The sequence below is a fragment of the Carcharodon carcharias genome, chromosome 30 (assembly GCF_017639515.1).
Source record: "Carcharodon carcharias isolate sCarCar2 chromosome 30, sCarCar2.pri, whole genome shotgun sequence".
Taxonomy (NCBI): domain Eukaryota; kingdom Metazoa; phylum Chordata; class Chondrichthyes; order Lamniformes; family Lamnidae; genus Carcharodon; species Carcharodon carcharias.
Window position 1 is genome coordinate 634210 of NC_054496.1, and position 22819 is coordinate 657028.

Below are 22819 nucleotides of genomic sequence, written 5' to 3' on the forward strand. Positions count from 1 at the left end.
GCACCTAGGTTGACATTGGGTGGTTCATCAGTTACTATTTTTCAACTTTTTGTTAGCGGTTGACTTGCCAGTGGTTGGAGTGATTTGCAAGGGCCATCTCAGAAGGCAGTTAAGAATCAACCACATTGCTATGGGTCTTGAATCACATGCAGAGCAGACTGATTAAGGATGACAGATTTCCTTCCCTAAACATCGTTAATGAAGCTGATGGATTTTTTGCAAGAATCCAGTAGTTTCATGGTCACCATTAATGAAACTAGCTTTTCAATTCCAGATTTATTAATTAATTGAATGTTCACACAATATTGTGTCAGGCTGATGCTGGGGTGTCGAGTGGTGTATCAAACATTTAGTGGCACCTGAATCACTTTTCTCTCTGCTCCCTAGGATATTGAATGTTGCTGGGTTAAGTCCACAGGCATCAATCATGGAACTGTTCTACAGCCAAGTGCCATCCTTATCTGTCAGTGGGTGTGAAATATTCAACTGTAGGAAGCCTCATACTTGAATATCGCTGTGTTTTCACAGAAGAATCGCTTCTTCCTGCTGTCATCAATACACCGGTGCCTAGGCTAGCCACAGCCTGAACATTGAGATCAGGAATGGAACATGGTTCAGAACCACCCAGGTGAGCTCCAGGTATTTGGAGGTGGGCTTGGGGAGCGCACGATAATGATTTGGGGGAAATGTACTGACGATGTTTGTTCGTGGTTGATCACGGGGCACCTGTGGGGAGGCGGATCCTACGCTCAGTTCCGCTTGGTTGTGAGTGTTGAGCAGCCAGTGACTGGGGTCATTACCTTGGACCGATACAGCACACAGACGCGTGATCAGCACTGGATCCTTCCTAAAGGAGCGAGGACGTGGAGCAGAAGTACCGAGACAAGGGAGGGTGAGATTGATACCGGTCAGCAGTAATTGGGGCTGGGTTTTTGTTTTAAATTGGATGTGGGAGCAGGGCCGAGGGGAGTTTGTTGTAGCTCAGTTGGGAAGGTATAGCTGACGTCTCAGATGATCATTGCTCAAACTCGGAAACTGCTGCTTTTGAGAAGCAGGGAGTTGTCGGCTTTAAACTTGTAAACGGAAGTTTCCGGCACCGCATGAACGACTGCTGCAAAGCTGAAGCAGTAATGCCCCGAACTGCAGAGTAAAGGCGGTCCCTGACTGGGCTGCATTTTAAATAGTTGGGCTTTGGGATTGAGAGAGAATTTTGGGGTGGGGGGGGGGGGGTGTCACCAAAAAGAGAGAATCCCAGTTAATTATCACCTTTCACTCCCTGGAGTGGTTACTTTGGCAGTGGTTTTGTAATGGGATCTTTTACATCTTTTTTCTGGGGTAGCTAGGGACTGATTTACAGCTGTTCCAACAATGCAGCACCCACTCATCACTGCCAGCCCATGTTGTGGGCTCAGCTCCCGTCTTCCGATGAAATTAGCATGAGTGCTACCACTAACTCAACCTGGTTAGAGTCATAGAGTTATACAGCACAGAAACAGGCCCGTGCCGGCCATCAAGCCCCTATCTATTCTAATCCTATTCTCCAGCACTTGGCCCTGTATACTATGGCGTTTCAAGTGCTCATCTAAATACGTGTTAAATGTTGTGAAGGTTCCTACCTCTACCACCCCCCTCAGGCAGTGTGTTCCAGATTCCAACCACCCAGTGGGTGAAAAAATCTTTCCTCAAATCCCCTCTAAAACTCCTGCCCCTTACCTTAAATCTATGCCTCCTGGTTATTGACTCCTCCACTAAGGTGAAATGTTTCTTCCTATCTATGCCTCTCTTAACTTTATACACCTCTAACAGGTCACTTCTCAGTCTTCTCTGCTCTAAGGAAAACAATACCAGCTTATCCAGTCTCTCTTCATAGCTGAAATGCTCCAGCCCAGGCAATATTCTGGTGAATTAGCTCTGCACCATCTCCAGTGCAATCACATCCTTCCAGAACTGCACACAGTACTCCAGCTACCTAACTAGTATTTTATATAACTCCAACATAACCTCCCTGCTCTTATACTCTATGCCTCAGCTAAAAAATGCAAGTATCCCATATGCCTTCTTAACCACCTTATTTACCTGTGCTGCTGCCTTCAGGGATGTATGAACATGTACACTCTGATCCCCTGTACTTCCTAGGGTCCTACCATTCATTGTGTATTCCTTTGCTGTGTTAGTCCTCCCAAAATGCACTTCTCGGGATTAAATTCCATTTTTCATTGCTCTGCCCATCTTACCAGCCCATCTATATCGTCCTGTAATCTAAGGCTTTCCTCCTCACTATTTATGACATCACCAATTTTTTTGTCATCTGCAAACTTACCGATCATACCTTCTATATTCACGTCTAAATTGTTAATGTACACTACAAACAGCAAGGGTCCCAGCATCAATCCCTGCGGTATACCACTCGTCACAGGCTTCCAATCGCAAAAACAACCTTCGCCCATCACCCTGTCTCCTGCCACTAAGCCAATTTTGGATCCAATTTGCCAAATTGCCCAGATCCCATGGGCTCTTACCTTCTTGCAGGACCTTGTCAAAAGCCTTACTGAAGTCCATGTAGACTACATCAGCAGCACCATCCTCATTTACATAATTAGTCGCCTCCTCGAAAAATTCAATCAAATTTGTTAGACATGATCTCCCCCTAGCAAAGCTATGCTGACTATTCCTGATTAATCCCTGTCTCTCCAAGTGGAGATTAATCCTGTCCCTCAGAATTTTTCCAGTAGTTTCCCTACCACTGATGTTAGACTCACTGGCCTGTAATTACCTGGTTTATCCCTATTACCCTTCCTGAATAATGGTACCACATTCGCTGTCTTCCAGTCCTCTGGCACCTCTCCTGTGGCCAGAGAGGATTTGAAAATTAGTGTCAGAGCCCCTGCAATCTCCTCCCTTGTCTCTCACAGCAGCTTGGGACAGATCTCATCTGGGCCTGGGGATTTATCCATTTTTAAGCCATTAATACGTCCTCCCTTTCAATGCTAATTTGTTCAAGTGTATCACAGTCCCCCTCCCTTATTTCTTCACCTACATCGTCCTTCTCCATAGTGAACACAGATGAAAAGTAATCATTTAAAACCTCACCTACGTCCTTCGGCTCCACACACAGATTCCACTTTGGTCCCTAATGGGCCCAACTCTTTCCCTGGTTATCCTCTGGCCCTTAATATATTTATGAAATGCCTTGGGATTTTCCTTTATCTTGCCTGCCAGTGTTTTTTCATGCCCGCTCTTCACTCTCCTAATTACTTCTTTAAGTACCCCACTACACTTTCTATGTTCCTCTAGGGCTTCTGCTGTTTTCAGCCCTCTGTATCTACCATAAGCCTCCTTTTTTTCCCTTATCCAATTCTCAATATCCCTTGACATCCAGGGTTCCCTAGACTTCTTGGTCCCACCCTTCACTTTTACGGGAACATGTTGGCCCTGAACTCTCACACTTTCCTTTTTGAATGACTCCCACTGGTCTGATGTAGACTTTCCTACAAGTAGCTGCTCCCAGCCAATTTTGGCCAAATCCTGTCTTATCATATTGAAATTGGCCTTCCCCCAATTCAGGACCTTTATTTCCGGTCCATTCTTTGTCCCTTTCCATACCTACCTTAAACCTTACAGATTTATGGTCACTGTCCCCAAAATGCTGTCCCACTGACACTTCTACCATTTGCCCGGTTCATTCCCTAAGATTAGGTCCAGTACCGCCCCTTCTCTTGTAGGACTTTCTACGTGTTGGCTCAAAAAGCTCTCCTGGATGCACTTGAAGAATTCTGCCCCCTCTAAGCCTTTCACACTAAGACTATCCCAGTTAATACTGGGAAAGTTGAAATCTCGTACTATTATTATCCTATTATTTTTACACTTCTCTGAGATTTGCCTACATATCTGCTTCTGTATCTCCCCTGACTCTTTGGAGGCCTACAGTACACTCCCAGCAAAGCGATTGTCCCCTTTTTGTTTTTAAGTTCTACCCATATGGCCTCATTCGAGGAAACGTCTAAGATACCATCCCTCCTTACTGCAGTAATTGACCCCTCGATCAATAGTGCAATGCCACCACTTCTTTTACACACTCCCATCTCCTGTCATGCCTGAAGGCTCTATGCCCTGGAACACTGAGCTGCCAGTCCTGCCCTTCCCTCAACTATGTTTCTGTGATAGCAACAATATCATATTCCCATGTGTTAATCAACACCCTCAATTCATCTGCCTCACTTGTAAGAATCCTTGAGTTAAAATAGATGCAATCCAGCCTTACATTATTCCCTTGTGCCTTAACAGGTCCATTTTTGCCTTGCCTTGCAGACTGACTTAGTTTCTCTTCTATACTTGGCTGTGCATCACCCTCCATTCTGTAGCCCATTCCCCTACCAAATTAGTTTAGACCGCCACACCGCCTGCGTTCCCCACCCCCCCCCCCCCCCCAAACAGCACTAGCAAACCTCCCTGAAAGGATGTTGACCCTATTCTGGTTCAGGTGCAGCCCATCCAACTTAAACAGGCCCCACCTTCAGCAGAAACAGACCCAGTGATCCAGGAAACTAAAACCCTCCCTCCTGCACTGTCCCTTCAGCCATGCATTCATCCTCTCTATTCTCCTATTCCTAAACTCACTGGCACTTAAAGTCTTGTGCAGGGTAACCGCTTTAAAAAAAAAATCACTATCTGGGAGTGGGTCTTCTGAGGTTTGAGCAAAGATGAGCTTTACCATTGCTGTTCTTGACTGAAGAATGTTAGACGGAATTATGTGGAGGGTGTTCTTCTGCATCTGGGAGGTAACATGGGCTAGGTGCAGGAATGGTCCTTTTACACTTTGCACTCTGGGAACAGAGATTTTGGTGTCAAAGAACACAAAACGCTAAAAGTTGGTAGACAGGTTCAAAAAGACAAATAAAATATTTGTTTTTATCTCAAGAGGGCTGGAAAATGAAGGGGAGGAAGTGATGCCTCAGTTCTAATGAGCCTTGGTCAGTTTTGATAACAGTGCTAGGGAAATGGAGAAGTATAAGTGTTACAGCCTTGTTCAAAAAAGGATGTGAGAATGAGATTGCCACCAGAGACAGTCAGTTTAACCATGGGGGTGGGGAAGCTTTTCGAAATGATATTCTGTGACAAAATTAACAGACACTTGGACAAATGTATATTAATTAAGGAAAGCCAGCACAGATTTACTAAGGGAAAATCATGTTTAACTAACTTGATTGTATTTTTTGATGAGGTACTGGAGAAGATTGAGTGCGATGTGGTGTACCTGGTCCCAAAAGGCGTTTGATAAAGTGTCACATAATATGCTTGCCTGCAAAGTTGAAGTCCATGGAATGAAAGGGAGCAGTAGCAGCAGGGATATGAAGTTAGCTGAATGACAGGAAATAGAGAGCAGTGGCGAACAGTAGTATTTTTTTGGAGTGGAGAAAGGTATACAGTGGTGTTCCCCAGAGACCACTGCTTTTCTTGATTTTTAATAATTACCGAAACATGGATGTACAGGGCATAATTTCCAAATTTGCAGATTACATAAAATTTGGAAGTATCGTGAACTGTGAGTAGGGTTGTAATTGACTTCAAGACAACAATGGACAGGCTGGTGGAATGGGCAGATAAAGTGCAGATGAAATTTGATGCAGCAAGTATGAAACAATTCATTTTGGTAGAAGAGACAATATGAAATAAAATGAGCAATTCCAAAGGGGGTGCAGAAATAGTGATTTGAGGGTGTATGGACACATATTGTTGAAGGTGGCAGGGCAGATTGAGAAAGCAGTTAATAAGGTATATGGAATCCTGGGCTTTATATAAAGAGACAGGGAGTACCGAAGTAAGGAGGTTATGATGAACCTTCATAGAACGCTACTTCAGCTTCAACAGTGTCCAAGGGCAGCAGATAGATGGGAACACCACCACCTGGAAGTTCCCCCCCAAGCCACACACCATCCTGACTTGGAAATATATCGCCATTCCTTCACTGTCACTGAGTCAAAATCCTGGAACTCCCTCCCCAACAGCTCTGTGGGTGTACCTACACCACATGGACTGCAGCGGTTCAAGAAGGCAGCTCACCACTACCTACTCAACAGCAATTAGGGATGGGCAATAAATGCTGGCCCAGCCAGCGACACCCACATCCCATGAATGAATAATATATTAAAAAAAAATTCTGAACACCATATGTTAGGAAGGATGTGAAGCCTTATGTAGGTAGGGTGCAGAAAAAGATTTACGAGAATGGCTCTCGGATGTGGATAGCTTGGAGATACTTTGGTTATTCTCTTTAAAGAGAAGGTTGAAGGAAATTTTAATAGAAGAGTTCAAAATTGTGAGGGGTCTACATCAAGTAGATAGGGAGAAACTGTCTCCATTGGTGGAATGGTTGAGCACCAGAGGACTAAATTCATACTCTCACTTTTCCAGAACATCCAATTCAGGGTCATGGGGAGTCAGAGCCTATCCTTATCAGGCAATGGGTGCTAAGTGGTGTACACCCACGATAGGATGCCAGTCCCTCACAGAGCACACTGGGGGACAATTTCCAGAGGACTTCAATTTAAGATCAATGGCAAAATAACCAAAGGCAACATGGAAAAACTTTTTAAGGCTGAGAGGGGTTAGAATTTGGAAAGCGTTGCCTATGGTGTGGTGGAGACAAATTGAATCATGACTTTCAAAAGAGAAATAGATAAACAACTGAAAATAGGAACATTTGCAGAGTACAGGGCAAGGGCTGGGGAGCAGCACTAACTGAGATACATAGGCTGAATGGCTGTCTTCTGTTTTGCAACCATTCCCTGATCATACAAATATGAAATAGGGATCCCAACCCATTTCCCAACCTCCTGCATACATTTGTGTCTTCCAGGGCTTTAATCTCAGCAAAATTCAGAGATTCCTCGGTTGTCAGTGCAGTATTTCGAATCCCCCTCTATCTTTTGAAGAATTATCCAGAGTTCTTGTATACCTACGTTATTTCACACCTTCCCTGGTTACCTATGTCACATGTACAGCAGGCAAACAATGTTTGCATGAAGGCACTCGCTATACATGGTAGTGATAATACACAGAAAATGCTAGCAGCACTCTGGTCTGGCAGCATTTGTGGAGAGAGAAAGAGTTAACATTTCAGGTTGATGACCTTTTATCAGAAGTGGAAGATAGAATCATAGAATGGTTACAGCATAGAAAGAGGCCATTCAGCCTCTTTTAGCAAGAGCAACTCAACTAGTCCCATTTTATCAAATACCTCTGAAAATCCACATACATCAATCACATTACCTTGATCAACCCTCTCCGTTACTTTCTGAAAACTCAACACAATTTACTTTTAACAAATAGGTTCTGGCTTTCTTAATATGATTTGTCTTAAAGGCTGTTCATCTCTAACAGCTAATAAGCAAGTACAGATTCAGGGAATGGGTGATGGGGAGAATGGGGTGGAGATTGGGAAAGAACAAAAGGAAATGTTTTTGGGTTGCAAGGCAGAGTCCACAGTATTTTGCTTCTTCCTCATAAAATATATATTGGCCTTGGAGGGGCACAGTGCAGATTCACTGGATGATACCAGGTCTAAAGGGGTTAAATTGAGGATGGGTTGCATAAATTTGGCTTGAATTCCCTTGAGTTTAAAACTCTAAGGGTAATCTAATTGAGGTGTTTAAAATGATAAAGGGGTATGGTAGTTCTATTTCCACTGATAGGGAACAAAAGGCATAATCTTAAAACTAGAGCTAGACCATTTAGATAAGGGTATGAAGGGTTATCAAGCAGTGGTGGATAAATGGAGTTGAGGTACAGTTTAGCATGATTCAACTGAATAGTGATCCTGGTTTGAGGAGTTGAATGACCTCCTGTTCCTCAACATTGGCATTGGATATATCACATGAAAAAACACAAAATGCGCAACATTTAGCATAGCACTGCCTTGAGTCCACAGGAATTACTGAGGAAGCTGAGTCAGCCAACATGGGATGTGATTAAAGCATAAACAAGACAAGTTGAAGCCTGTTCCGGGGCAGAGTCCAAATCCTCTGTCCTGGGCTGTTTGAGAAGAACCAGTTAGAAACAGGTAAGTAAAATTCAATCTGAGTCAAACACGAATAAATCCAGGAAGTGGTGGTGGGAATTAGTCAACAATGTTTCTGGAAAAGGTTCAGTGTATCTGTTAATCTGCTGCAAATCACAAAATGTGCACATTTCGAGTTGTTGCCTTCAGGAGCAAGGGAAATATCCTGGGTTGTAGCAGTTCCATTGGGGCGAATCCCATTGAGTTACTTACTGCATTGTATGTATGTTTCAGATGGCGGTGTTTCTGAGCTTCACAGTGATGCTGCTCATCATTCTTCAGACTGACACATCGGGCCTCAGCCCTGCTGATGAAATGGGTAAGAGTTTTCCATTCTCCTGGGTGATTCTGCTAACTCCCACATGTTACTATTAACAGGCAATGTAGTTACTGGTCCAATAAGCTGTAGGAGATTTAAAGCTGTTAAGAATCCGCCAGGTATTGTGTTATTGTTTGTGTATATTCTGATTCCATGCAGCAATAAGATTGGGTGAGATTTCTGAACTGCCACCCCTAGCTTAGCAACAGCTGTTACACAGTCAGAAATGTATTATAAACCAGAGGCTTGAAGATACAGATGGAGGCTTAGACAACAGAAAGTGCAGATAAATATTTTTCACTTTTCATAGCATTCCTAGGCATGTATGAAGATTTGCCCAATTCCTAGATTCCCTGGCTTGGTCAAGGGTTTGCAAAGTTCCGCTCAATTCCTGAACCAGCTGAAGTAGTTAAATTTTCTGTTCAGTTACTTAAAGAGGGATGTAAGTTTTCAGACAGAGCAACTGATGATTGGTATTTGGCTGCACAGAGCAAATCTTGTTTGTTAATTCCTGGTGGGATGGGGGCAGTGTTCTGAAATTCCTTTAGGGTCAGGAGCTTTGGATTTGACAGATCAAATTAAACATGTTTGTTCACTTCTTTGTACTAATTCTTGGATAGGTACTAGTAGTTTAGTCCTTTTACACGGTGTAATTTAGTCCTGTTTTCCAAATCACACAATGCAATGAAATCCTGTAATCAGCCTGGGAATTTGTGCAGCATACAAATTCTGGAGGTGGGAGGAGAGAGTGGAGGAAGGATAATGAGTTTAAGCCACTAACTGAAAAGATTGCTTTAAATGCTGTAACCACTCTGAAAGTGAGTCATAGAAATTACAGTATAGAACAAGGCTAATCAATTCATTGCACTTATGCTAGCCTAGCTTTTCAATTAGCATCTGCTAATTTTCTACCGTCTTTGTGTACAATTTACTTAACCCTGTTCCACTTAATCTCGGCTCAGGTTACTCCAAAGCTATCCGTTTCTTGGCACTCGGTGATTGGGGTGGGCTCCCGTATTCACCATACACGACACCCGTGGAGAAAAGTACTGCCCATCAAATGGGTGTTGTGGCTGAGACGATGGGCACCGACTTTGTTCTCTCTCTGGGGGATAACTTTTATTACAATGGAGTTAACAACCCAACTGATAAAAGATTTCAGGTAATGCAACTGAATTCTCATTTTCCTCACTCACAGAAGAGAAGGTTTATGGGGGAAGGCTCTGGGGAAACCATAAGTGGTTCATAGCTGGGCCTATGTATTGAGCTGCAGATGGGATGGGGTGCGGATGTAGCAGGGCCAATTAATATCAATTAGCATTCTGATAACAGAGCTTTAAAAGAATCTCTAAAATGGACAGCAAGTGCAGGATGGCAAGAACTTCTGTGAGCATCTGACACTGATCCAGACATGATTACATGCATTTAAATGGAACATTTTACCATATGAAATACTTTAAGGCATTTCACAACAGCAATTATCAAACAAAATTTGACACTGAAGGAGGGGAGAGTGCGAGTGAGAGAATGAGGTTTAGGAAGTGAATTCCAGAGCTTGGGTCATGGACAGCTGAAAGCACAGCCACAAGTGGTGGAGTGAATAAAATTGAGATGTGCAAAAGGCCAGAAATGGAGCAATTTAGAGATTTTGAAGGGTTGTGGGAGGCTGCAGAGATGGGGAAGGGTGAGGCCATGAATATTAGACTTTAAGTCTTTGCATTAGTCAGAAACAGATGCATATTTATTACTCCCAGTTGCATTGCAGTTTGATGCCATCAAATGTCCCACAGATAAGCAACCTCAAGGAGTGGGGTCAGGGTTCTCAAGAGATAGTATTGAACATCAGTGTATGATGGTATCTGCTTCAAAGGTTCACAAGTCTTAGGTTTATTTGAGGCTAATAGCTTCATAATCAGAGGTTGCAGTGTTCTTTGTGATCACAGGAAACATTTGAGGAAATCTTTTCTGCCAAGTCACTGAAGGACGTGCCCTGGTTTGTTGTAGCAGGAAACCATGATCATTTGGGCAATGTAACTGCACAGATCGAGTATTCCAAAGTTTCCAAAAGATGGTGAGATGGGTTAAGTTTCCTGCAGTTTCCCATTTCTCAAACATCACAACTGTTCCTGATGAATTTGTCTAAAAATTATGTGGTTTGATTTCCAGGAACTTTCCATCTTATTACTATGACTTAAATTTCACCATCGCAGACTCTAATACCACTGTTACAATCCTGATGCTAGACACTGTCCTGCTCTGTGGAAATTCTGATGACTTCCAGGGGAAGGAACCTGAAGCACCAAGAGATCATAAGGTGGCGAACACACAACTGGAGTGGGTCAGGGACAAGCTGAAGAATTCTAGGTATGCACACAATGCATTCTTCCCTGTGGGGAAGAGTCAGATCTGTAACTCTGCAATGTTATTTAACTAGCTGTGGAAAGAAAAATCTTTATATAGTGCCTTTCATGTCCTCCAAATATCTGAGCTTCAGAGCCAATTAATTACCTTTGGAAATGCAGTCACTGTTGCTATGCAGATAAGGATGGCCAACATTTATCACACAACACTGATAAGAATCTGGTTGATCTATTTTGGTTGAGGGATAAATGTTGACCAATACATGAGGGAAACTCCTCTGCTCTTCTTCAAGCGGTACAACATCCACTAAACAGGTAATTGGGATCTTGGTGTAACATCTTGTCAAAAGATGTTGGGGAAGGCGATGGCATAGTGGTATTGTCACTGGCCTAGTAATCCAGTGTAATGCTTTGGGAACTGGATTCGAATCGCGCAACGGGAAACCTGATAACTTCCAGGGGAAGCACCAAGAGATTATAAAATGGCTAACACGCAACTGGAGTGGGTTACGAGGATGACAATGAAATAATGATCCTGAAATCATTGTTGATTGTTGTAAAAGCCCATCTGGTTCACTAACCCCCTTTAGGGAAGGAAATCTGTCAGCCTTACCTGGTCCAGACTCTGAAATGGCCTCGCAAGCCACTCCTCAGTTGTATCAAATCACTACAAAAGTCACAAAAAATAAATGAAACTAGATGGACCACCCGGCATTGATCTAGGCACCGGAACGATCCTGCAAGGTCCTCCTTACTAACTTCTGGGGGCTAGTGCCAAAATTGGGAGAGCTGTCTCACAGACTAGTCAAACAACAGCCTGACATCCTCACGGAATCGTACCTTACAATGTCCCAGACTCCACCATCACCATCCCTGGGTATGTCCTGTCCCACCGGCAGGACAGACCCAGCAGAGGTGCCAGCACAGTGGTATACAGTCGGGAGTGAGTTGCCCTTGGAGTCCTCAACATTGACTCTGGACCCCATGAAGTCTTATGGCCCCAGGTCAAACATGGGCAAGGAAACCTGCTGCCGATTACCAGGTACCACCCTCCCTCAGCTGTTGAATCACTGCTCCTCCACGTTGAACACCAGTTGGAGGAAGCACTGAGGGTGGCAAGGGCATAGAATGTACTCTGGGTGGGGGACTTCAATGTCCATCACGAAGAGTGGTTCAGTAGCACCACAGCTGGCCGAGTCCTAAATGACATAGTTGCTAGACTGGTGTGCACCAGGTGTTGATGGAACAAAGAAGAGGGAAAAACATAGTTGATCTCATCCTCACCAACCTGTCTGCCGCAGATGCATCTGTCCATGACAGTATTGCTGGGAGTGACCACCACACAGTCTGTGTGGAGATGAAGTCCCACGTTCATATTGAGGAGACCCTCCATCGAGTTGTGTGGCACTACCACTGTGCTAAATGGGATAGATTTGGAACAGTTCTAGCAACTCAAGACTGGGCATCCATGAGGCACTGTGGGTCATCAGCAGCAGCAGCAGAATTGTACGCGAACAAAATCTGTAACCTCATGGCCACTCTACCATTACCATCAAGCCAGGGGATCAATGAAGAGTGCAGGAGGGCATGCCAGGACCAGCACCAGGCATACCTAAAAATGAGTTGTCAACCTGATGAAGCTATAACACAGGACTACTTGTGTGCCAAACAGCATAAGCAGCAAGTGGTAGACAGAGCTATGCAATCCCACAACAACGGATCAGATCTAAGCTGTGCAGTCCTGCCACATCCAGTCATGAATGGTGGTTGACATTTAAACAACTCACTGGAGGAGCAGGCTCCACAAATATCCCCATCCTCAATGATGGAGGAGCCCAGCACATCAGTGCAAAAGATAAGGCTGAAGCATTTGCTATAAGCTTCAGCCAGAAGTGCCGTGTGGATGATCCATCTCGGCTTCCTCCAGAGGTCCCCAGCATCACAGATGCCAGCCTTCAGCCAATTTGATTCACTCCACATGATATCAAGAAACAGCTGAAAGCACTGGATACTGCAAAGGCCATGGGCTCTGACAATATTCCGGCAATAATACTGAAGACTTGTGCTCCAGAAGTTGCCACGCCCCTAGCCAAGCTGTTCTAATACAGCTAGAACACTGGCATCTACCCAGCTGTGTGGAAAATTGCCCAGGTATGTCCTGTGCACAAAAAGCAGGACAAATCCGACCCGGCCAATTACCGCCTCATCAGTAAAGTAATGGAAGGGAGGGTCATCAGCAGTGCTATCAAGCAGCACTAGCTTAGCAATAACCTGCTCATTGATGCCCAGTTTGGGTTTCGCCAGGGCCACTCAGCTCCTGACTGCATTTGCCTTGGTTCAAACATGAACCAAGGAGCTGAACTTGCAGAGTGAAGTGACAGTGAGTGCCCTTGACATTAAGGCAGCATTTGATCAAGTGTGGCATCAAGGAGCCCTTGCAAAACTGGAGTCAATGGGAAGCGGGGTATGACCGGAGTCATACCTAGCACAAAGGAAGATGGTTGTGTTTGTTGGAGGTAAGTCCTCTCAGCTCCAGGACATCACTGCAGGAGTTCCTCAGGGTAGTGTCCTCGGCTCAACCATCTTCAGCTGCTTCATCAATGACCTTCCTTCCATCATAAAGTCAGAAGTGGGGATGTTCGCTGATGATTGCACAATGTTCAGCACCATTCATGATTCCTCAGGTACTGAAGCAGCCCATGTCCAAATGCAGCAAGACCTGGACAATATCCAGGCTTGGGCTGACATGTGGCAAGTAACATTTGTGCTACACAAGTGCCGGGCAATGACCATCTCCAACAAAAGAGAATCCAACCTTCGCCCCTTGATGTTCAATGGTATTTACATCAATGAATCCCCCACTATCAACATCCTGGGGAGGTTACCATTGACCAGAAACAGAACTGGACTATCCATATAAATAATGTGGCTACAAGAGCAGGTCAGAGGCTAGGAATCGTGCGATGAGTAACTCACCTCCTGACTCCCCAAAGCCTGTCCACCATCTACAAGGCATAAGTCAGGAGTGTGATGGAATACTCCCCATTTGCCTGGATGAGTGCAGCTCCCACAAAACTCAAGAAGCTCGACACTGTCCAGGACAAAGCTGCCCGCTTGATTGGCACCACATCCAAAAACATTCACTCCCTCCACCACTGATGCACAGTAGCAGCAGTGTGTACCATCTTCAAGATGCACTGCAGGAATTCCCCTAGGCTGAATAGACAGCACCTTCCAAACCCACGACTACTACCTTCTAGAAGGACAAGGGCAGCAGATAGATGGGAACACCACCACCTGGAAGTTCCCCTCCCAAGTTCCACTCACCATCCTGACTTGGAAATATATCGCCATTCCTTCACTGTCACTGGGTCAAAATCTTGGAACCCCCTTCCTAACCGCACTGTGGGTGTACCTACACCACATGGACTGCAGCGGGTCAAGAAGACAGCTCACCACCACCTTCTCAAGGGTAACTAGGGATGGGCAATAAATGCTGGTGTACCCAGCGAAGCCCACATCCCATGAATGAATTAAAAAAAATACAATATAGTACTGGACTGAAATCTCAGCCTACATGTGCTCAAGTCCTAAAGATGGACTTCGTATCCATGACCTTCTGACCCTTGGGGGAAGAATGCTGCCACTGAGCCAAGCCTAGTGCCTCAAGTTTAATGCAAAGTTTTTTAAAGCTGGGGACTTGGGCAGCTTTGCTGAAGCATCTCTTAAACATTTCCCCTTTTCCTCGATGACTCAATTGTCACCCAATTAGTTAGGTACTAAGTGGGTCACACAGACCAGAAGCTCCCAGGTTAATTACTGAATCTGTGCTGAGTTAGCTGATTTCAGGGAAGACAGGTGTTGGGGCATACAATTAGTCTTCAAGCCTCTGGACAAAGTAAGAGAAAAGAATCAATTAGAGTTTCTGCTGCCAAATATTGTTGTGTGTGGAAAGCGAGCATCAGGTGAGAGCAAGGCCAGATGGAAAGCCCCAGCTCATGTCACTGATGGAGCTCACATTTGAACAATGTTCAGATGTTTTTGCCATCTAGTGACTGGTGCACGTAAACGATAGGAATCTGGACAACTGGTGGTGTAAATTGGAAGGACTTCTACATTGAGGGAAAAATGCTACATTTCAAACAAATTCAATTTTGGCCATAAATGGGGTAGCTGTCATCAACATTTTGGTTCACAGTCTTAGAAATGACAGGAATTGTACAAGAAATACTTTTCCAAAAGAGAATCCTGGCTGTCCCATGACCTGGAAATGGATTCTCAATGTTGCGTTTTAGGTAGTCACTGGGCTCCCCCATCATTGAGGAAGGGGATATTTGTTGAGCCTCCTCCTCCAGTGGGTTGTTTAATTGACTACCACCATGCATGACTAGATATGGCAGCACTGCAATGCTTAGATCTCATCTGTTAGTTTGGGATTGCTTTGCTCTGTCTATCACTTGCTGCTTATGCTATTTGGCAAACAGAGTCAAATGTTGTAGCTTCACTGGTTTGACACATTTTTAGGTATGCCTGGTGCTGATCCTGGCATGCCCTGCTGCACTTCATTAAAGTTGATCCCCTGGCTAATTAGTAATGGTAGAGTGGGAGCATGCCAGACCACGAGGTTACAGATTGTGGTTGTGTACAATTCTGATGCTGATGATGGCCCATAGCGCCTCATGGATGCCTAGTTTTGAGTGGCTAAATCAGTTCAAAATCTGTCCCATTTAACAGTGTGCTAGTGCCACACAACTATGGAGGCATCCTCAACGTGAAGGCGGGGCTTCGTCTGCATTTGACGTAGTCTACTTGGACTTCAGCAAGGCTTTTGATAAGGTCCCGCATGGGAGACTGATAACAAAGGTAAGAGCTCATGGGATCCAAGGCAATTTGGCAAATTGGATCCAGAATTGGCTGAGTGGCAGGAAGCAGAGGGTGATGGTTGAGGGGTATTTTTGTGACTGGATGCCTGTGTCCGCAGGGATCGGTGTTGGGTCCCTTACTGTTTGTGGTTATGTATAAACGATTTAGACTTGAATGTAGGAGGGTTGATCAGTAAGTTCGCGGATGACACGAAAATTGGTGGGGTGGTAAATAGTGAGGAGGATAGCCTTAGATTACAGGAGGATATAGATGGGCTGATCAGTGGCAAATGGAATTTAATTCGGATAAGTGTGAGGTGATGCACTTGGGCAGGACAAACAAGGCACGGGAATACACGATAAATGATAGGACCCTGGGAAGTATCGAGGATCAGAGGGACCTTGGTGTGCATGTCCACCGGTCCCTTAAGGTAGCGGAACATATAGATAGGTGGTTTAGAAGGCATATGGGATACTTGTCTTTATTAGCTGAGGCATAGAATATAAGAGCAGGGAGTTTATGCTGGAAATGTATAAAACGCTGATTAGGCCACAGCTAGAGTATTGCGTGCAGTTCTGGAATCTGCTTTATAGGAAGGATGTGATTGCACTAGAGAGAATGCAGAGGAGATTTACCAGGGTGTTGCCTGGGCTGGAGAGTTTTAGTTATGAGGAGAGATTGGATAGACTGGGGTTATTTTCCCTGGAGCAGAGGAGATTGAGGGGGGACATGATTGAGGTGTATAAAATTGAGGGGCATAGATAGGGTAGACAGGAAGGAAATTTTCCCCTTGGTGGAGGGATCGATAACCAGGGGCATAGATTTAAGGTAAGGGGCAGGAGGTTTAGAGGGAATGTGAGGAAGAATGTTTACACCCAGAGGGTGGTGGGAATCTGGAACTCACTGCCTGAAAGGGTGGTGGAGGCAGAAACCCTCATAACATTTAAGAAATATTTGGATGAGCACTTGCGATGCCATGGCATACAAGGTTATGGGCCTAGTGCTGGAAAATGGGATTAGAACAGTTTAGGTATTTGTTTGACCCGCGCGGACTCGATAGGCCGAAGGGCCTTTTTCTGTGCTGTAGGCTCTGTGACTCCACAAGGGCTGTGTGATGGTCACTCCTACCAATACTATCATGGACAGATGCGACAAACAGATTGGTGAGGACAAATTCAAGTAGATTTTTCCCTCTTGTTGGTTCCCTTGCCACATGCCACAGATCCAGTCTAGCAGTTATGTCATTTGGGACTCCGATGAGATGATAGATATCCTTTGGAACTCCCTCCCAAAGCTACTTCACCTCCTTACATGTTTCCCTACCTCATAAAATCTTCAATTTCATTCAATCAACTTTTCTAACTGTATGGTTCAGTCCATTCCCTCTGCCTTGATGTTATATGTACATTTTTTGCATGTGCCTGGAGGGGTTAAAAATATTTAGTTATGCCAACTGTTTTTAAAAAATTCTATGATCTCTTTCATGTTTAAAGTGACCAGCTCCCTTTCTTGCTTCCTACAGATCAGATTTCCTAATTGTTGCTGGTCACTACCCGGTTTGGTCAATTGCTGAACATGGACCCACCAGATGTCTGGTACAGAAGCTGCAACCTCTCCTCATTCAGTACAGAGTCAGTGCATACTTCTGTGGGCATGACCACAACTTGCAGGTAAGAAGCAGTCAATACTGGCAAGCCCTTTGATGCCAAGAGAGTTCAATTTAAGTGACCAGTTCATGCACTCAATCTCCTGAAGAGCTTCCATACAATGCTGTGATGATCTGTTTGAGAAATGTGAATATAAACGCTAAACTCTGGTAAATGTTACCACTAATGTTAGTTTTCAGTAGCACTGTGTTGATGTCTATGGAGTCTGGCACCTCAACGATTTTCACGTTTTCTCCTGTTCTAAGTTTGCTGATTGTTATAGGTTTTATAAGGCTTGGTCAGCCATTGGTACCTGTGGCCATGGGGCAATCGCAGCTGAGTCCCATCCTGTCTTCATCCTCTGTCTGCATATTCATTTTTGAGCACTGATCAGGTCTGGGAATTCTGGTTATCGTTTCCCTTCTATAGACCAGGGACACTGAATACACCTGTAATGTCTCTATTACTTTCCTGGTTGAAATTAGCTACTTCAGCACAAACTGAGGATGGAACTTTCTGATCTGTTTGTTTGTTTGGGTCCACTGCTGTACTGGGTATTAATTATCCACTGAATAAATGGGGGATTGTGAGCCCACAAAATGTTAAACTGGCAGATTGTTGAACATCTTCAGCCTTTGGTTCCCTCCTAACCTCACCCCAGAATAAATAAGGTGAGTGGGAGCCTGTTAATTTTCAATTGAGGCTATATTTACTATAACAATTGCAACACAAGGATTGGAAGCTATTCATTAAGTTCCAAGTTTCTTAATTTTCACCTACTTTCCCTTGTTTTAGTTTATTCAGGATGGTGATGGGATTGGTTACGTCATAAGTGGAGCTGGAAACTTCATGGAAAATTCAACAAAGCACGAGCACCTTATTCCGAAGGGGTGGCTTAAATTTTTCTACGCAAATATCAGCTCTTTGGGAGGCTTTGCTCATGTGGAGATCACCCCAGATCAGATGACGATCACCTACATTGAGGCCCTTGGTAAATCCCTGTATCGGACCACTATCCCCAGACGGTCAGACAGATGAAGCACCTAGTTACCCATAACAAAGCACAGCGCTGAGTGGGAGACCGCCTGCTTTTACTGCTTTAAATTTAACAATTGACTCTCTGACTTTCTTCCATGTACATTTAAAATTCAGGTGCTTGCTGAAAATTAGCTCTTATTGGCACATTCCTTTTAATGTGCCATTTACCAACCTTCTATGGATTCAAGAACTTTGGGTTCTACTGTTAAACCTTAAAACACACAGTCGTGTCAGAGTCATAGAGGTCTATAGCACAGAAAAAAGCCCTTTGGCCCATCGAGTCTGCGCTGGTCAGACAAGTACCTAACTATTCTAATCCCATTTTCCAGGACGAGGCCTTAAGACCATATGACATAGGAGCAGAAATTAGGCCACTCAGCCCATTGAGTCTGCTCTGCCATTCAATTATGCCTGATAAGTTTCTCAACCCCATTTTCCCGCCTTCTCCCCGTAACCTTTGATCCCCTTACCAATCAAGAACCTATCTATCTCAGTCTTAAATACACTCAATGACCTGGCCTCCACAGCCTTCTGTGGCAATGAATTCCATAGATTCACCACTCTCTGGCTAAAGAAGTTTCTCCTCATCTCTGTTCTAAAAGGTCTTCCCTTTACTCTGAGGCTGTGCCCTCGGGTCCTAGTCTCTCCTACTAATGGAAACATCTTCCCCACATCCACTCTATCCAGGCCTTTCAGTATTCTGTAAGTTTCAATCAGATCCCCCCTTCATCTTTCTAAACTCCATCGAGTATAGACCCAGAGTCCTCAAACATTCCTCATATGTTAAGCCTTTCATTCTTGGGATTGTTCTCGTGAACCTCCTCTGGACCCTCTCCAAGGCCAGCACATCCTTCCTGAGATACGGGGCCCAAAATTGCTCTCAATTTTCTAAATGTGGTCTGACCAGAGCCTTATAAAGCCTCAGCAGCACATCCCTGCTTTTATATTCTAGTCCTCTCGAAATAAATGCCAACATTGCATTTGCCTTCCTAACTACCGACTCAACCTGCAAGTTAACCTTAAGAGAATCCTGGACTAGGACTCCCAAGTCCCTTTGCCCTCCAGATTTCTGAATTCTCTCCGCATTTAGTAAATAGTCTATGCCTCTATTCTTCCTACCAAAGTGCATGACCTCACACTTCCCCATGTTGTATTCCATCTGCCACTTCTTTGCCCATTCTCCTAACCTGTCCAAATCCTTCTGCAGCCTCCCCGCCTCCTCAATACTACCTGTCCCTCCACCTATCTTTGTATCATCTGCAAACTTAGCCAGGATGCCCTCAGTTCCTTCATCTAGATCATTAATGTATAAAGTAAAAAGTTGTGGTCCCAACACTGACCCCTGTGGAACTCCACTAGTCACTGGCCACCATCCTGAGAAGGACCCCCTTATCCCCACTCTCTGCCTCCTGCCAGACAGCCAATCTTCTATCCATGCTAGTACCTTGCCTCTAACACCATGGGCTCTTATCTTACTGGGCAGCCTCCTGTGCGGCACCTTGTCAAAGGCCTTCTGGAAGTCCAAGTAGATAACATCCATTGGCTCTCCTTTGTCTAACCTACTCGTTACCTCCTCAAAGAATTCTAACAGATTTGTCAGGCATGACCTCCCCTTGATGAAACCATGCTGACTTTGCCCTATTTTACCATGCACTTCCAAGTATTCTGAAATCTCATCCCTCATAATGGACTCTAAAATCTTACCAACGACCGAGGTCAGGCTAATCGGCCTGTAATTTCCTGTCTTTTGCCTCCCATCTTAATCAGGGGGATTACATTAGCGATTTTCCAGTCCTCTGGGACCCTCCCTGACTCCAGTGATTCCTGAAAGATCACCACTAACGCCTCCACTATCTCTTCAGCTATCTCCTTCAGAACTCTGGGATGTAATCCATCTGGTCCAGGTGATTTATCCACCTTCAGACCTTTCAGTTTTCCTAGCACCTTCTCCTTGGTAATGGCCACCATACTCACCTGTGCTCCCCGACTCTCTTGAACTTTGGGGATGTTACTCGTGTCTTCCACCGTGAAGACTGATGCAAAGTACCTATTCAGTTCCTCCGCCATTTCTTTGTTCCCCACTACTACTTCTCCAGCATCATTTTCCAGAGGCAATTGTCCACTTTTGCCTCTCTCTTATTCTTTATATATCTAAAAAAACTCTTGCAATCTTCTATTACTGGCTAGTTTACCCTCATATTTAATCTTCTCCCTCCTTATTTCTTTTTTAGTTGTCCTCTGTTGGTCTTTGTAGGCTTCCCAATCCCCTGGTTTCCCACTGCTCTTCGCCGCATTGTATGCTTTCTCTTTAGCTTTTATGCTGTCCCTGACTTTCCTTGTCAGCCTAGTTGCCTCGTCCTCCCTTTAATATGCTTCTTCTTCCTAGGGATGAATTTTTGCTGTGTCTCCCAAATTACTCCCAGAAACTCCTGCCATTGCTGTTCCACTGCCTTTCCTGCTAGGCTCATCTCCCAGTCAATTCTGGCCAGTTCCTCCCTCATGCCTCTGTAGTTGCCTTTATTCAACTGTAATACCGTTACATCTGATTCCAGCTTTTCCCTCAAATTGCAGGGTAAATTCCATCATATTATGGTCACTTCCTCCTAAGGGTTCCTTCACCTTAAGCTCTCTTATCAAATCTGCCTCATTACACATCACTAAATCTAGAATTGCCTGTTCTCTAGTGGGTTCCACCACAAGCTGTTCCAAAAAGCCATCTGGTAGACATTCCTATTTTGTGTCCTGTAGGCTTTAATAGCCTCTCCTGGGCTCTCCTTTCTTTTCAGTTTTTTCATAATTTTACAGAAGTTGAATCCGCCCCCCACACGCTAACCTGCTGCTTTGTTTCCCATTAGTCATACTTCTTGGAGTTTTACCCTTCCTCCCCCCACCTCCCCCCCCAACTTTCTAGTTTAAAGTCCTGTTGACCACCCTGTTTACCCTTTTCGCTAGAACATTGGTCCCAGTTCGGTTCAGGTGGAGACCGTCCCAACAGTACAGATCCCTTCTGTTCCAATACTGATGCCAGTGCCCCAGGAAATGGAACCCCTCTTTCCCACACCAGTCGTTTAGCCATGTGTTTACTTCCCTTATTCTCGCGCCCCTATGCAATTTGCACGTGGCTTGGGTAGTAATCTGGAGATTATAACCCTTGAGGACCTGTTCTTTAATTTAGTTCCTAGTTCCTGATAATAACTAAACAGGTCCTCTTTGCTATGTTATTTGTCCAGATATGGACCATAACAACTGGATCCTCCCCCTCCCTCTCCAATATCCTTTCGAGCCGGTCAGAGATGTCCCTCACCCTGTCACCGGGCAGGCAACATACCATGTGGAACTCTCGATCCTATCCTGCTTATAAAGGAAGCTATCAATTCCCCTAATTATAGAATCCCCTAGAACTACCACTTGTCTTTTTACTCCCCCCTCTTGAATGGCCTCCTGTGCCACTGTGCTGTGGTCAGCTGGCTCATCCTCCCTGTTCCTCATCCACACTGGGAGCAAGTACCTCGTACCTGTTGGACAAGGTCAAGAACTGAGGCTCCTCAGTTCCTGAATACAGGATCCCTCTACCTGCCTCACTTGCAGTCACACCCTGCTGACCCTGACCACTGACCGAAGTTGAGGTACTTAATCTACCGGGTGTGACCGCCTCCTGAAACAAAGCGTCCAGATAACTCTTTCCCTCCCGGATGTGCTGCAGCGTCCGGAGCTCGGACTCCAGCTCATCAATTCTGAGCCAGAGTTCCTCCAGCAACCAACGCTTGCTGCAGATGTGGTCACTGCGGCTCACAATGGGATCTGCCAGCTCCCACATTATACAGCTACAGCACATCACCTGCCCAGCCATCTCGACTTAGATAATTAATTTATTAATTAGCTTTGCAGTGTTTTTTTTTTCAAATTTGGTGCAGATTTCCTACCAAGCAATCAGGTCACAGCTTTCCGGTGATGTCACTTTTTCAGTTTTGGCGTCAGTTACTCTGTGTCCCAATGTCACCCCACTGGTGCTCCTCCCTCCAAGTCTGCTCCCTGGAGACAAGGCTGCGAATCCCCGAGTTAAGTTAGATTTATACTCACTGCTCCGGTGTTCCTCCATCCGAGTCTGCTACCAGGATTTACTCACCAATCAGCTGCTTTTTCTTTAAAATCCACTTTCAGAAGAGTGCACCGCAGGTCTGGTGCACTCCTGAAGGCACTGCCTCTTCCTCTCCCTCTTTTTTTTAGGTTTGAGGAGGGGGGAGGGATGGAAACACTACAAGCTATGTAATGTTTGGGACTAATCCGTGCTTTGACAGTGGGTCCTCCTCGATTCCCTCCTGAGTCGCAGTGACTTCTCCCAGAATGCTTCAGTCACCTCTCACCAGCACCCTCTGTTGGATGCTCTTCCTCCCGTTGATTGCAAGAGTCTTTCTCCTCGATTCCCTCCTGAGTTGCAGTGGCTGCAGTGACTTCTCCCAGAATGCTTCAGTCACTTCTCACCAGCGCCCTCTGTTGGACCCTTAGCCTTGCATCACAAGTGCACATCCAAATACTT

At 44.9% G+C, this 22819-nt stretch overlaps 1 protein-coding gene across 3 annotated transcripts; it reads left to right on the plus strand.

The window, feature by feature from the left end:
- The first annotated feature begins 769 nt into the window (after positions 1-769).
- acp5a (acid phosphatase 5a, tartrate resistant) lies at positions 770-18638 on the plus strand. Of its 3 annotated transcripts, none has more exons than XM_041177297.1 (7): positions 770-892; positions 8291-8375; positions 9338-9537; positions 10319-10446; positions 10542-10739; positions 17121-17268; positions 18040-18638. In XM_041177297.1, the coding sequence occupies exons 2-7, from the start codon at positions 8291-8293 to the stop codon at positions 18280-18282; spliced, it is 1002 nt and encodes a 333-aa protein (XP_041033231.1). In that variant the 5' UTR covers positions 770-892; the 3' UTR covers positions 18283-18638. The 3 variants fall into 3 exon arrangements, with proteins under 3 accessions (XP_041033231.1, XP_041033232.1, XP_041033233.1); XM_041177298.1 differs by having other exon boundaries at positions 771-907; XM_041177299.1 differs by lacking the exon at positions 770-892 and adding an exon at positions 7879-8059.
- The last annotated feature ends 4181 nt before the right edge of the window (positions 18639-22819 follow it).

Excerpts from the sequence above, each read along its gene's own strand:
- acp5a (XM_041177297.1), top strand. The coding sequence starts at position 8,291 with ATGGCGGTGTTTCTGAGCTTCACAGTGATGCTGCTCATCATTCTTCAG. Across the intron at positions 10,740-17,120 it reads GACAAGCTGAAGAATTCTAG|ATCAGATTTCCTAATTGTTG; the intron begins GTATGCACACAA and ends TGCTTCCTACAG. Across the intron at positions 17,269-18,039 it reads GGCATGACCACAACTTGCAG|TTTATTCAGGATGGTGATGG; the intron begins GTAAGAAGCAGT and ends CCCTTGTTTTAG.